General features: G+C 44.3%; 1 protein-coding gene across 2 annotated transcripts in view; it reads left to right on the top strand.

Moving 5' to 3' along the window:
* The window catches only part of esyt1a (extended synaptotagmin 1a), a 28,337-nt gene extending 18,121 nt beyond the window's left edge, over window positions 1-10,216 (top strand). For both annotated transcript variants that reach the window (XM_088992972.1, XM_088992979.1), the window contains 17 exons: window positions 1,377-1,463; window positions 1,585-1,734; window positions 2,122-2,304; window positions 2,948-3,124; window positions 3,199-3,281; window positions 3,349-3,397; window positions 3,465-3,554; window positions 4,537-4,632; window positions 4,835-4,906; window positions 4,980-5,066; window positions 5,146-5,292; window positions 5,764-5,888; window positions 6,016-6,111; window positions 6,194-6,325; window positions 6,543-6,648; window positions 9,145-9,194; window positions 9,272-10,216. In XM_088992972.1, the coding sequence (XP_088849098.1) occupies window positions 1,377-1,463; window positions 1,585-1,734; window positions 2,122-2,304; window positions 2,948-3,124; window positions 3,199-3,281; window positions 3,349-3,397; window positions 3,465-3,554; window positions 4,537-4,632; window positions 4,835-4,906; window positions 4,980-5,066; window positions 5,146-5,292; window positions 5,764-5,888; window positions 6,016-6,111; window positions 6,194-6,325; window positions 6,543-6,648; window positions 9,145-9,194; window positions 9,272-9,299 (1,758 nt within the window). In that variant the 3' untranslated portion in view covers window positions 9,300-10,216. The remainder of the gene's footprint in view (window positions 1-1,376; window positions 1,464-1,584; window positions 1,735-2,121; window positions 2,305-2,947; window positions 3,125-3,198; window positions 3,282-3,348; window positions 3,398-3,464; window positions 3,555-4,536; window positions 4,633-4,834; window positions 4,907-4,979; window positions 5,067-5,145; window positions 5,293-5,763; window positions 5,889-6,015; window positions 6,112-6,193; window positions 6,326-6,542; window positions 6,649-9,144; window positions 9,195-9,271) is intronic.
* Window positions 10,217-15,874: the final 5,658 nt, after the last annotated feature.

Below are 15,874 nucleotides of genomic sequence, written 5' to 3'. Positions count from 1 at the left end.
TGAGCGTATTTTAATAAGATTCCACTGCATATAGCTATATTTTACGTTTTAAGACTCGCGCTGAATATTCAGGAAGTCTTGTTTTAGAGTTGGTGACGAGTCTGTACGTGACGTCACTAAAGGAACGCCCCTGACCGAAAAAAAGGACACATTGTAGCAGTCCTTCCATCACGTCAATGTATTTTGCTGTATTTCTTTGGTCTGAAAACCTCGTGTTGCACCCAAAATCCGCCAGAAGAGGGCGTCCAATCTCCATATAAGGAATTTATCAGCCTGTGGTAACGGAGGCGGCCACAGGAGGTCGCCATTTTGTGCCTCTTTTTTGGGTGAGACATTTTCCCCCAATGTTGCTTCAAAATGGCACGAAATAAATTCTTTAATCGATTGCAAACATGTATGCTTTCCTCATCAGAACTATTTGAATCATATTCATAACTGGTTGTGTAATAAGAAAGCATATTCTCCGAATCTGAAGCCATTGTTTTGATTCTCCAGCAATGCAAGACGTCTTGGCTTGATGTCACGAACTGGGGGCGGGACTTTCTGTAAATGCCCAATTCGCAGCTCAATTTTTTTGCAGATTTTGGACACTTTTTAAGTCATTTTTATTGGTGTTTTGCATTTGACTAAAAATATCATACTGCGTGTTTTGGGTATTTTAGATGCTATAAAACGTTTTTCTGATGTCAGTTAAAAAACAAAAAAGTGACGTCGGTTGTCCTTTAATTAAGGTTGAAAACTTTGCTCTTCTCCCTGAAGGTCATTTAGAATATTGCTATCATCATTTTTTTCTTGAATCCATTATTTTGTGTTGCACATTCTTTTAAACAAAGGGTGTCAAACTCATTTTTTGCCGCGGCCACGTTGTAGTAACGGTTTCCTCTCGGGGGCCGTTATGAATTTGGAGAAGCCATTAGAATGTTTAACCTCCTCCACATATTTCATATTGAGCGTACACCAAATTTATAAATAACTAGTTTTCAAATTTGAAGTCAAGAATAATGACTTATTGTGGTTTACATGGGACAATTTGAAAGCATCATGGAATTTCACAAGTTTGATTTGCTTTCACGGGCCGAATAAAATGAGGTTGTGGGCCAGATTTGGCCCCCGGGTCTTCACTTTGACACCTGTGTTTTATACAGTAGTGAATTTAACAAAACACTTTGTTTGTCTACCTTACTTCTCAAACGCTGTGCTGTTTTAAATTAGATTATATTAGCCTTTATTAGTCTCACAGTGGAGAAATTTACATTTCAGAGCCAGAAAGTTATCAAAAGGAGAGGAAATGAGGACATTTATTTTGCCTTCAAATGTTGCCTTGCCACTACGTGAACCATTTTGAGTTAGCATGCGTCGTTTTGCTTTGCCTACAGACTTGCTACGGCTGCAGCAACCCTGTGTGGGAGGATGCGTTTACCTTCTTTATTCAGGATCCTAACAAACAAGATATTGACATTCAAGTAAGTGATTTGATGATTGACTTTCTCCACTCTACCTTTTTTCTCTTCTTTCTGGTTCTTGTCATTCACCAACTTGGATGCGTCATGTGTCATGCTGTTCCTGTTGTGTGCGTCAAATCAGGTGAAGGACGATGACCGAGCTTTGTCGCTGGGCAGTCTGACCATCCCTCTGACTCGCCTCCTGGACTCCCCTGACCTCACCATGGACCAGTGGTTCCAGTTGGCGAATTCGGGTTCAGCTAGCCGCATTTACATCAAAATCGTTCTTCGGGTCGGTTATTTATACAAAAGCTCATGATGCACAATGTGGTTCGTTTTTGTTGACCGTGTATAATGGCACAAATTCAAACACTGCTCTGTTGAAAACGACACAGTTTCACCACCACAACTTCTTCATGTTTTTTTTCCCATCACGTTTTGCGAAACATGCAACCGGTGCTCTAAATTCAGAGTTCCTTCGAATGCAACTATACCTCAGAACTGTTAAGCAGTTTAAGCAATATTTCAAAATGGCAAAATTGTTGAAAATGGCCATTGTTATGCCTGAATATGACTCATGTCCCCTTTTTTGCACTGTGTCGCTAAATTTCGTACAGTCTTTGTCTGACAAAGGTGAGTGCTTTCATGGCACTGCTGACAGTCTCTTCTATGTCTTTAGGTTTTGTGGCTAAGTGATGATGCAACACCCACCACACCATCGCCACGACCATTCGCTCCTGGTTCAGGTCCTGGCCACGGGGGGATCATAGCAGAATTAAACCCAATGGGGCCTGGTGGCTTAGCTAAAGCGCCACCTTCACGTCCGCAGCACACCACGCCTGACCCCGAGTTTGCAACCGAGGTAAGTAAGTAAATAAATAAATAAATAAATTAAGTAATTAAGCACACATGCACATAAATACATAAATGAACAAATGAATACATGAATAAACAAATGAATAAATAAACAAACACACAAATAGCTAGATGGGTGGATGGATGGATGGATGGATGGATGGATGGATGGATGGATGGATGGATGGATGATAGATGATAGATGATAGGCGGCCGGACGGACAGTCGGGCGGACGGATGGGCGGGAGGGCGGGCAGGCAGACATGCACACAGACAGACCGATAGATAGATAGATAGATAGATAGATAGATAGATAGATAGATAGATAGATAGATAGATAGATAGATAGATAGATAGATAGATAGATAGATAGATAGATAGATAGATAGATAGATAGATAGATAGATAGATAGATAGATAGATAGATAGATAGATAAAAAACAGGTTTTGAATTACTATGTATGATAAAAAGTAAAGTTTAACTCTTTACATTCATTCTCCAAACCACTGGCAATGGAGCCCTCTAACTCCAAATCCAAACACTGTCATTTCAAGCATTGAGTTGAAGAAAAAAAAATATCCAAACTGCGAGATTCTAAATAAAAGCGTCACATATACAAGCACTAAAGCAAGCCCGTTTTTGTCTATAGGGAGTGCTTCGAATTCATCTACTGGAGGCCCAAAACCTGATCGCCAAGGACAACTTCATGGGGGGCATGGTGAAAGGGAAGAGTGACCCGTATGTCAAGATCCGTGTAGCTGGTTTGACCTTCCGCAGCCATACCATCAAAGAAAATCTCAATCCGATCTGGAATGAACTCTATGAGGTTTGATCCGCCTTTTACTTTGCACCTACTGGCGTGGCTCCCAACACGTCATACAATGTTTGTGGGATGTGCAGGTGATTCTGACTCAGCTGCCCGGCCAAGAGGTCCAATTTGAATTATTTGATAAGGACATTGATCAAGATGACTTCTTGGGAAGGTGAGTCCTCATTTTGAAAACCAAAGCGCTCTCTTCTACGGCAGCCATCTGACTAATCTCTTTGCAGGTTTAAACTGAATTTACGTGATATCATCGGTGCACAGTTCATCGACACGGTGTGTGGAACGTTACAGACTCGCGTGTCTCGGAAATGGTTGATCAATGACAATGTTGTTGTCACAGTGGTACACTTTGAACGACGTCAAATCCGGCCGAGTTCACCTGCTGCTCGAGTGGCTGCCCAGGGTGACCGACCTTCCCAGACTGGAGCAGGTTTTTCTGAAAATAAAATCTAATTTTTTCATCAATATTTAATTTTTTTAGTGCAGGTATTTTGTGAACAACATGTACTCTCTTGTTTTTCTTCGTCCTTATTGATAATACAGTGATACCTTGGCTTACGAACTTAATTGGTTCCCAGAAAGTGTAAGGCAAAAAGTTTGTCTGCCAAATATTTATTTTCCATAAGAAACCATCAAAAATGAAAATAATCCATTCCCATAAAACATAATTTTCTCCTAAATAAGCCTTTAAACTACACAAAAGATACCTTATTTTATGAATAATAAATGTCGTATTGGATTGTAATGAAAGAAATAAACTACTATATAATAAAGGTGTTTTATTTACCTTTGTGATGGTCGTTGATGTAGTTGCCTCTTGATGATATCTGAGTGAAGTTGCTGTGTTTTCTCGGCGATAATACCCTCCCTCACACGGTCCCCTGCTAGCTGTTTTTCGGTAATCCAAATCAACAGAAGTTTTTCAACCTATTCTATTGCCTGACATTGTTGCTTAGACAACCCAGAAACACCCTTAGCCACACGTGCAAGGGTCGACTTAGCGTACTGGTACTGGGAGGCTATGTCACACAAACGCATACCTCGTTCGTGTTTTTTCGATGATCTCCTTCTTCTGCTCGACCGTAATTTCCTTTTGTGTCCTCTTCGGCTTAACACTAGCCTGTGGTGGGGTCTTTTTTGGTCCCATAATAGTGACAGTACTCCACTGGATAACAAACCACGTCTGCACTGAGTGCACTCAAAGAAAGTGGGTGTGGAAAACTAGTCCGCCAGCCACCTGTGTGGTTTGGTTCAAAAACTAGTTTGTATGCCAAGATTATATTCTCACAAATTTAATGTTCGTAAGGCGAAAAGTTCGTGAGCAAAAGCGTTCGTAAACTGAGGTATCACTGTAATTCTGAATAGAATTCTCTCTTTCCCCTCCACCCGTCACCTTACACCTCACCGCAAAGATTTTGCAGTATCAGTCTCAGCAGATATTCCAGAACAAAGTTGTGCCGTCGGCTGCTGTTCTCTTTGTGTACGTGGAGCGTGCTCACGGCCTGCCAGTAAGATCACATCATTATCTCAAAGTTCACTGGCTGAGTATCAGCATTTTGGGAGCACTGCAGTGTTCAAGTACATTTGTAGTGTGGATTTATTATGCAATGTAATGTAAATGAGTATAACAAGTGAAGAGTTATAAATGAATACTGTGCATCAAATATATCTGCTAAATCCTTGCATTCTCACCCAAATATTATTTTTCAGTTGAAAAAAAATGGAAAAGAACCAAAAGTTGGAGCTGAGGTTGTTCTAAAGAACGTGTCCCATCGTACTAAGGTAAGGCAATGCCTTTATTGAACGTGAGGGGAGCCTTACATGTCCTAAAGTATTCAACCTATTTTTTGCTAAGGTGTATGAAAGATCCACATCACCTCGCTGGGATGAAGCATTTCACTTCTTGGTTCGAGATCCCAGAGATGAAATTCTCACTGTGAAGGTGACAGTCATCCACTTGTTCCAAGTTTTGTAGAGATGAAGCAGCAGACGGTGAATGTGTGTGTTTCCTTCCTCTTTAGCTGTCTCACAGCTGGGGCCAAGCTCTCGGGTCCTTGACTTTAGCTCTCAAGGAGGTGATGGGTGAGTCCAACTTGGTGCTGGACCGCTGGCTTGCCTTGGAAGGAGCTCTGCCAGAGAGCCAGATCCTACTCAGGGTGACCCTCAAGGTCAGTTGCCGTCAATGCTGCCTGCATTATTAATCTCAGTTGTGCACTGCAGTGCACAATTTTGAATTTTTCGATCGTTTTATATTTAGAAAAATCTAAAATAAAAATCTCTCTCTCTATCTCTCTCTACCTCTATCTATCTCTTTCTATCTCTATATTTCTCCCACTATCTTATATATATATATATATATATATATATATGTGTGTGTGTGTGTGTGTGTGTGTGTGTGTGTGTGTGTGTGTGTGTGTGTATATATATGTGTGTGTATATATACACATATACGTATATACACACACACACACACACACACACACACACACACACACACACACACACACACACACACACACACACACACACACACACACACACACACACACACACAGAGTAAAAACAATCCTTTCTTTCCAATTTTCACCAGTCCAGTGCAAGTTGTTTTGTGGTCTCCAATTGCACCGAATGTTTTGTAGATCTTAGATACCCAGTTGGCGGTATGCCGCAAGGCCCCTGGAGATGGTGACGGCACCGGAGACATCGTCATTCCCAGATGGGATCCTTCCCACCTGGACCTCAGACACCGAAGTGGATTCGCCATGTGAGTAACAATCACCCCATTGGGAGTCATACTCACCAGCAAGCAAAGTCATGCAACTGCTGCTAGGCTATTAATGGCATATGTGCATTATACAAAGGATTAACATGTTGCTAATTTTGGGCTTCAGGAGCAACGATGCCACAACGTTTTCAAGCCAGGTGAAGCTCACCATTGGATACTCCACAGAAGACAACAGACTTTTCATCACTGTCCATGCATGCAGGTCTCCCTTTGTACCTCCCATGTGTGATATCACATTCATATTTTCCACGTGGTAAAAATTCCATGTACGTACGTACCCACAGAGCCTTGATAGCCTGCTCCAAAGACGGAGCTGACTCTTACGTGACTTTCATGCTGCTGCCTGACAAGAAAGCAACCACAAAGAGAAGAACTGCCACCAAGAAGAGGGACCTCAACCCAGAATTTAATGAGAAGTGAGATATATTATGTATATATGAAATTAACCGAGTCTAACATATTTAGAATTATGCACCCAACAACAGATTGACTTGCTTGTGTTATTTACACACTTGATGGTTGGCCTGACACTCCAAAGACAGAAGTACTTGTATAAAAAGCAAATCAAATGCATTTTTTTAGTTCCACTATCTTTCAGTGATGCTTTCATTCCTACTTTGCCCTATTCTGTAGGTTTGACTTTGACCTGTCTTTGGAGGAGTCAGCACAGAAGAAGCTGGATCTCTCTGTAAAGAACAGTGTCTCCTTCATGAGCAGAGAGAGGGAGCTTATTGGCAAAGTAAGCATTATTATCATGAACCGCATCTTGCAGTAAGAGATCCTACTCTCTCCCGCCGTAGCTGTCGCCCGATTAACTGTGTGTCAAATCGAGAGCTGTCGCAGAAGGTCCGCCATCACAACAGTATCCTCACATCTTCACCTCACTACTTGGCAGGAAACCAAAAATGCAGCACCATTTTTAAGTTACCAAACAGCATTGAAGTTGATACTATTTGATGTTTTTCTCCAGTTTATTTTCATCATACTATGTTGCACCCCAATTCGTGTCCAATGACTACCGTATTTTTCGGTGTATAAGACACACCGTAGTATAAGGTGCACCCCCAATGAATGGTGTATTTTCAAACTTTTTCCATATATAAAGCACACCGGACTATAAGGCGCACTTTCAATAAATGAAAAAAGGTTTTCCAAATATAATATTTAAATATCAAAAACTTTTAAATATAAGGCACACCACATTATAAGGCGCTACGGTAGAGACTGGGGTTACGCAGTACTTCTTCTACAGAGGAAAATGGAGTCGTGGCTGATGACAGTATTTGTGAGTTCTGTTGTGGCTCAATGTTACATCGCATATAAGGCACACCTGCGTATGAGGAGCAGGGTCGTCTTTTGAAGAAAAGCAAGGCTTTTGGGTGCGCCTTTTACACCGGAAATTACGGTAATGTAAATTTACAAACAAAATTATTCATTTGTTCCGCTGACATGTCGATGCCACCAGCCAAAGTCTGCGTACACCATGGCTCGCTCAACAACATAAAAACACTGCAATACTTCCTCAAAGAAAACCACTCTGTTGACATCATCTCCGCAAAATCTTCAAAAATTTCTAATAGTGGTGAGTCATACAACAAAGAAAAAAATAAAGTGCGTAAGCACAGTCATTCAGATGTTAATCTTCCAACGAACTTTATGGCTCATGCGCCGTTTTCTGCAATGAAGCAATTATTGGGTTTCAACAACGTGAGAATAAGCTATTTGAAAATTAGCTGGATAGAGGGTCTACAAATCAAATGAACATTCAGAATCTTCAAACAACATCATACCGCAATGCTACCGCAGGATGAGGAAGTGGTGGTGATACTGTACCAAGCTCCTCAGACAGTTACAACACTATGAGTTGTTGACATGTGTAAAAAGCAATGTTTATTTTGTTTAAAAAAGGCCATAATTGCGCATATTGGATTGGATTGGATTGGATATGCCTTTATTAGTCTCACATTGGAGAAATTTACATTTCACAGCAGCAAAGTGATGAAAGGAATGAAAGTAGAAAAACAAACATATAGGTTTGACACTGAGAATATGTCCAAAGTCTGTCACATAAAAGTTACCATTTTCACTTATTTGTCAATTTAGAGCAGGAGTGTCCAAAGTCGGTCCTCGAGGGCCGCTGTCCTGCCTGTTTTCCAGCTCTCCCAGGAGCAACACACCTGATTCAAATGATCAGTTCATCAGCCAGCTCTGAAGCAGCATCAAAATGGTCCTGATGATTTGAATCAGGTGCATTGCTCCTGGGAAAGCTGGAAAACAGGCAAGACGGCGGCCCTCGAGGACCGACTTTGGACACCCCTGATTTAGAGCAACAGTGTCAAACTCATTTTTTTGCCGCAGGTCACATTGTAGTTATGGTTTCCTCTCGAGGGCTGTTATGAATTTGGGGAAGTCATGAGAATGTTCCATCTCCGCCACATATGACATATAGAGCGCACAACAAATTAATGAATAACTACCGTATTTATTCGAGTATAATGCGCAAAATTTGAGTGCGCGTTATAAACGAGGCCTGGGGAAAAAACCTCATATATGTATATTTAAGGCTTCATCCCTTCCGGGAGGGGGCAGAATTTCCATGGCTATTCTCCCCCTTCAGTTTCGATTCTCGGAAAGACCCGGATCACACGCATTCCTTTTTTTATTGTTGATTACCATGTCTTTAGCTACGCTTCATTTCCTTTCCTCGCCTAGCCCACACTGAAACGTGAGTTAAGCATTGCTGTTTTGCAGAATTACCAATATTGAGAGTTTTGATTCAGTGTCATTTGTTTGATACATTGTCATTCAGTGTTTACATTGTCAATAAATGATTTTTTGTTGTACTGCATCATGTCAATAAATGATCACAATGCTTGGTCTGAGTCCAGAAAAAGTGAAACAAAATTTTGACCGATTTTTAATTGAAAATTTGGGGTGCATGTTATACACGTGTGCACGTTATACTTAAATAAATATGGTAGTTTTCAAAGCTGAAGTCAAGAATAATGACTGTTATTGTGGGTTACATGCAACAATTTGAAATTTTAGTTGAGACTTAATCTAGCATCATATCGCTTGACATGCCTGATTTGCTTTCACGGACCGAATAAAATGATGTGGCAGGCCAGATCCGGTCCGGTCCCTTCACTTTGACACCTGAATTTTAGAAAATACACCATAGCATCAAGTTGAGGTATTTGAAAGCGATTCTCACCAATTTCCTCAATGATTGCAGCTGCAGCTGGACTTGGACCAGATCGACCTGAAGACTGGCGTCACACAGTGGTAAAGATCTCTACCGCTTGAACCAATGTGGATCGCTCACGTAAACCTAGCAGTCAATGAGTCTTTCATCTTTGCAGGTACGATTTGGTACCAGAATCGACCTAAGAGAATACATTGCTGCTCTTCGCTTCTGTTTGATGTTTGGTGTTGCTTCTGTGCTCCGTGAATTGCGCGTATATATTCAGCTTTAATGGCATCTTTGCTGAAGAAGAAAAAAAAGACAATACAACTGCTCCATAACAGTCACCCATCAGTATTTATGAGAGGAAGCTGGCTTGTCATCGAGAATGTTTTAGCAGTCCTGCATCCTTGCTGTCTTAGGCACATTCTTCAGTAGAACATTTGGCTGAATAGATATTTATTTATGCAACTATGTTGCACGAATGACCAGTTTGTATGTTACATACAATGAAATTAGATAAGCCTGTAAAAGACATTTTTGAATCTTATTCTCACAGGGGCTAACACATTCACTGCCATTCACAAACGTATTTGGGAATTGAAATTATAACATTAAGCGCCATTCCCAAATTTGTTCAGGTTTTGTTTTTTCTTGCTTGGGTGCCGATAAAGCGCTGGCCATGGCCTCTGGCAATGTTTTCCCTTCCACAAGGGGACAGCATTTGTCTTTTTCCATGTTAGCGCTTTGTTTCAGCATCAGTTGTTGTTAAAGCACAATATAAACCAATATGTATGTATTGTATTATATTTTGGACAGTCACCCTCATTTCAAGCTCATAATATAACTCCAGACCCATGTAACTTAGGAATCAACTTTTTGTGGTGACAATAGTGGGTCTACGGTTCCTTACGCCGAATTGAATGTTTATGGAGTCCTAAAACTCAATATTCTGTGAGTCCTGGAATTCGAGTGACAATGACAACAACCCTGGCACTGGAGTGGACACGTTTTTGCACATCTGGCAGTGAATGAGTTAATATCCAAAGTATGGCTATGTTGTACACATTTGTAGGCTCCAAGACGACTGAAAGGGATTTGAGTTTTGTTTTATGTTTTTTTTTTAAACAAATCTCATTACAAATCCTGATATTTCTTTGTTTTTGTATTTATATTGTTGCCTTCAGTATTACACAACTCCTCAAGGTTCATCAGTGTTTCACAATTATGTTCCAAATACAGTTTTATATGCTTTTGTGATGAACATTGCTTTTTATAAATGCAAGTATTAAAAAATGAGACATTGGACAACCGAATTGAGAAATTTTAAGCAGTCTGAATCACTGTGCTTTTATGAAGACAAAACTTCAACAGCACTCAAAACTCACGGCATGCCAGCCTTCTTGCATTCGTCATGCTCGATGCAACATTCAAATGCTTTTAACCAAGTTTGTCTCACAAAGCAGCTGTTTCATAACAAAAAACGGCAACATATGCTAAAGACGTAGGAGTGGCACTTTGTGTTGCACGGCTGTCATTTTATCAACAAAAATATCCTGAAATTCACTTGCATTTGGTCAAGAGAACTGGATTGATGATGACATGTAAAATTGTTCCCTCAGCCCCTTTTTAAAGGACAACCGACGTCTCCGGACAAGTTGTGTCCAGACTACTACTAAGCGTATTTTAGTAAGATTCCACCGCATATAGCTATATTTTCCGTTTTAAGACTTGCGCTGAGTATTCAGGAAGTCTTGTTTTTGAGTTGGCGACGAGTCCGTATGTGACGTCACTAAAGGAACGCCCCTGACTGAAAAAAAATGACGCATTGTAGCAGTCCTTCCATCACGTCAATGTATTTTGCTGTACTTGTTTGGTCTGGGGACCTCGTGTTGCACCCAAAAGCCGCCAGAAGAGGGCGTCCAAGCTCCATATAAGGAATTTATCAGCCTGTGGAAACGGCCTCTTTTTGTGCCTCTTTTTCGGTGAGACATTTCCCCGCAATGTAGCCTCAAAATGGCACGGAATAAATTCTTTAATCGATTGCAAACATGTCTGCTTTCCTCTTAAGAACTACTTGAATCATATTCATAACTGGATGTGTAACAAGAAAACATATTCTCAGAATCTGAAGCCATTGTTTTGATTCTCCAGCAATGCAAGACGTATTGGTGTGACGTCACGAACTGGGGGCGGGACTTTCTAAAAATGCCCAATTCGCAGCTCAATTTTTTGAAGATTTTGGACACTAAGTCATTTTTATTGGTGTTTTGCATTTGAATAAAAATATCATACTGCGTGTTTTGGGTATTTTAGATGCTATAAAACGTTTTTCTGATGTCAGTTAAGAAACAAAAAAAGTGACGTCGGTTGTCCTTTAAACATAAACATAAACATCATATAAGATCAGCTTTAAAATTGTTGAATAAAGTTTTTATTCACAAGAATGATTTGTCTGTCTTTTTCACCTTAGCCTAAGTCTCGGGCTTCAATGGAGCAGAATCAGCAGTCTCTGTTGTCACAACTAATGATGGGATGTCATTGTATTTTGGGGACCTGTCTCTAATGCCCCAAGATGACATCTAAGTAAAGTGAAGTAGCAATGTGTCGAGGAAGAATGAGGTCATGATAAATCTCAGCTGATGTCATTCTTTTTATGGTATGGAAGAGCTAAGTTCAACCTGGGTTTGTTGACATGATGCAGTACAACAAAGTACCGTTTCACTTTGGGTGCTTGACAAAAAGGCATTTATTTATTGTTATTGGTACTCTAATGGTTAGATCGGTGGTAGACTTAGGAAAGTCAGGCAATTCCACGATGGTTTTGGTGGAAAACTTATTGAAATCTCCTTAGAAATATTCATGATTGCTTTCACTTTTCCACACAAAATACATGAAACGATTGATTATAGTACCGTATTTTCTGGTGTATAAATCGCACCGGAGTACAAGGCGCACCCCCATTGAAAGATGTATTTTCAAACTTTTTCAATATATAAGGCACACCGGACTATAAGGCGCACCTTCAATGAATGAAAGGTTTTCCAAATATAAGATATAAATATATACTGGTGTAGCAGTTGAGGAATGAGAACACACGGTCGATTGGAGTACGTCTTTATTCCAACTGCTAACAAGGAGAAAGTGAAGTAAAACCGAAACTGCAGTGAAATATATGTGACAATAAACCCGCCCCCTCCCGTACACCTGCTGGGTGAGATGCCCGGTCCCAGTGCCCGCCACACAGCCCACCCCCAGAACACCCAGAAGGACAGTCAAGGCGAAAATCTTGCAGGGGGCTTGACCAGCCTGCCACAACGACTATGCAGTCCGTCGTTCGGTGGTAAAGGTGAAATTGCTCGGGCAGGTGATCCGGGTGAGAACTGAGTGGGGGAACGACACTCAACCCTGGCATGCCGCGGAGAGGCTGGAGGTTTTGGAGGGCGTCCGCGACGTGGGACCTGGGCCGGCGAAACGTCCTCGCCTGCAATTATGTGAGCCGGCTTGAGTCTGTCTATAGAAACGCCCTCCCTTCTCCCACCCATATCGAGCACAAAACTCTTTTCCCCGTGTTCGAGCACTCTAAACGGGCCATCATACGGCGGCCGGAGGGGAGAGCGGTGGGCATCATGACGCACGAAGACGAAACGGGCTGACCTGAGAGCAGACGGAACGAATATTTTGGGGACGCCGTGGTGAAATGGTGCTGGAGCCAGGGGCTCCCCTGGCAAAAGGGGGAAAGAAGGTGCACCCGAAGCTTCAGGCAGGAATTCACCAGGGATGCGGAGTGGCTGACCGAGTACTAACTCTGCCGGAGCGGCGTTAAGGTCTTCTTTAGGAGCTGAACGTAACCCGAGCAGGACCCACGGAAGCCGGTCAACCCAGTTACCGTCCGATAGTGCGGCCCGTAACGCGGCTTTAAGTGACCGGTGGAAACGTTCACACATCCCGTTAGCCTGTGGGTGGTAGGCCATAGTGCGGTGTACCTGCACACCCAAGGACTGCGCCATGGCCAACCAGAGCTCGGACACAAACTGGGGGCCTCTGTCCGAAGTGATATCGGACGGCGTGCCGAAACGTGCGCCCCAGGATGACAGAAATGCGCGGGCAATGTCTGTCGAGGTTGTGGAGGACAGGGGGACAGCTTCCGGCCACCTAGTGGTCCGATCGACCATAGTGAGGAGATGTGTGCAACCCTGCGAAGGAGGGAGGGGCCCGACCAGGTCCACATGGACGTGGTCAAATCTCCTGGCCGGAATCGGAAAAGTTTCTAGGTTCGCCCGGGTGTGCCTGTGGACTTTGGCGCGCTGACATGCCACGCATGCAGCTGCCCACTTCCTGACGTCCTTTCTTAACCCAGGCCAGACAAACTTGGCCCCAAGTAGTTTGACTGACGCCCGGACGCCAGGGTGTGAAAGGGAATGAATTGAATCAAAAATTCGCCGACGCCACTCCTGCGGAACCACGGGACGAGTGCGACCCGTAGACACATCGCAGAGGAGAGCGGGACCCCCTTCACACACTGCCACCTCCTCCAGTTTCAGGGCCGTGCCTGCTGCCTTGAGTTTGTGGATGTCCGGATCCTCAGATTGGGCCGTGGCCATCTCTGAGAAATCCACCCCGAGCTGGACTGGACAAACGATCGTGCGTGACAGGCAATCGGCCACAGGGTTACATTTGCCGGCCACATGCCGAATGTCTGTTGTGAATTCGGAAATAGCCGCTAGATGCCGTTGCTGTCGGGCCGACCACGGTTCGGTCACCTTGGACATGGCGAATGTAAGGGGTTTATGATCTACGTAGGCGGTGAACCGGCGCCCCTCGAGGAGGAAACGAAAATGGCGCGTTGCAAGATAGAGTGCTAACAACTCTCTGTCGAAAACACTATACTTGCGTTCGTTATCTTGCAGCTTCCGACTGAAAAATGCAAGGGGCTGCCATTCGTTCTCCAGAAGCTGCTCAACCACCGCCCCTACGGCAACATCAGACGTGTCGGTAGTCAAGGCCACCTGTGCGGTTGAGATCGGGTGGACCAGAAGAGTTGCACCCGCAAGAGCCTCCTTGGCTCGTTCAAAGGACTGCACTCGTTGCGGGGCCCACTCGACGGGGTCATTAGCCTTCTTTTTTCTCAAGGCGCCGTAGAGGGGTTGTAGGAGGTCGGCTGCGTGAGGAAGAAACCGGCTGTAAAAATTTATCATGCCCAAAAACCTGCAAAGCTTTAACTGTGGCTGGGCGGGGGAAATTCACCACAGCCTGCACTTTGGCGGGTAAGGGGATGGCACCCTGTGGAGAAACGCGGTGCCCCAAGAAATCGATCTTGGGCAAACCATATTGGCACTTCACAGGGTTAACGATAAGGCCATGCGCATCAAGACGCTTGAAAACCATCCTTAAGTGCGACAGGTGTTCCTCTGGTGAAGGGCTGGCCACAAGAATGTCGTCGAGGTAGACGAACACAAAATCTAGGCCTCGCAAGACTGAGTCCATCAGTCTCTGAAAGGTCTGTGCCGCCCCCTTCAGGCCAAAAGGCATACGGAGGAATTCAAAGAGGCCAAAAGGGGTTATTACTGCAGTTTTTGGCACATCTTCTGCCCGTACCGGAACCTGGTGATAACCACGAACGAGATCAACTTTGGAAAAGATCACAGCTCCGGCCAAACGTGCGGAAAAGTCCTGGATGTGCGGAATTGGGTAACGGTCGTGTGTGGTTACATTATTAAGCCGACGAAAATCACCGCACGGCCGCCAAGAACCGTCACTTTTGGGCACCATGTGCAATGGTGAGGCCCACGGGCTGTTGGAACGCCTCACGATGCCCAAGCGCTCCATCGTCGCGAACTCCCCTTTCGCCATTGCCAATTTTGCCGCGTCGAGGCGACGAGCGCGGGCAAAAACTGGCGGGCCAACCGTGGGAATGAAATGTTGTACCCCGTGTTTTGTATCGGCATTGGAAAAGGCGGGTGTGGTTAACGACGGATAATCGGTCAGCAGGCGTTCATAAACGTTACCTGACGTTAAATAATTTGCGTGCGTCAACGCTCCAAACCCTCCAGCCTCACATGGGAAAGTGGCGAAAGAGATGGCGTCGATCAAACGACGGTTAGCAATGTCCACAAGCAGTCCATGAGCGCATAAAAAGTCAGCGCCGATTATCGGAACTGTAATCGAGGCCACAATAAAGTCCCACTCGAATTTTCGTTCGTGGAAACACACAGTTACCGACCTGGTGCCAAAGCTGGCGATGGGCGAGCCGTTAGCTGCGCGCAGGGGAGGCCCACATCCACCTGCCGTCTTGTCCGAGGCCGTGGGCGTTAGCAGGCTTACTTGTGCCCCGCTGTCCACCAGAAAACGTCTACCTGACGAGGAGTCTGTGATAAAAAGCAGCTCGCTTTCGTTGCCGGCACCCACGGCCGCTATTGGGTGCCGGCGCTGGCGTTTCCCGGAGCCTCGTAGGTGCAGGGTGGTGTGCAGCGTCGGGCCTTGGCGCCAAACCGCTGGTGGAAAAAACAGAGGGCTTTCTCGTGTCGCTTCCGCGTGACCACTCCGGCTACTAGGGTCGGGTCGATGATCGCTGCCGCTCCGCCGAGGGATTCGGCCGTCACGCTTTGCACGGCGAACCTCCGTGTCGCCAGCAGCACCCGGTCCGCTTCTTCAGCCAAACCTCGGTAGTCGCCGGTGGCTAGGCACGTCGAGTTGGCTAGCACGGCGCGCACAGAGGCCGGTAGCTGGCGAAGGAACACGTGGGGGAACAGGAATCCGCCGTCATCCGAACCCAGTAGCG

Source organism: Hippocampus bargibanti, linkage group LG01 (assembly GCF_051943395.1).
Source record: "Hippocampus bargibanti isolate YZ-2025 linkage group LG01, ASM5194339v1, whole genome shotgun sequence".
NCBI classification, from domain to species: domain Eukaryota; kingdom Metazoa; phylum Chordata; class Actinopteri; order Syngnathiformes; family Syngnathidae; genus Hippocampus; species Hippocampus bargibanti.
This window is presented reverse-complemented; position numbering and strand designations above follow the sequence as displayed.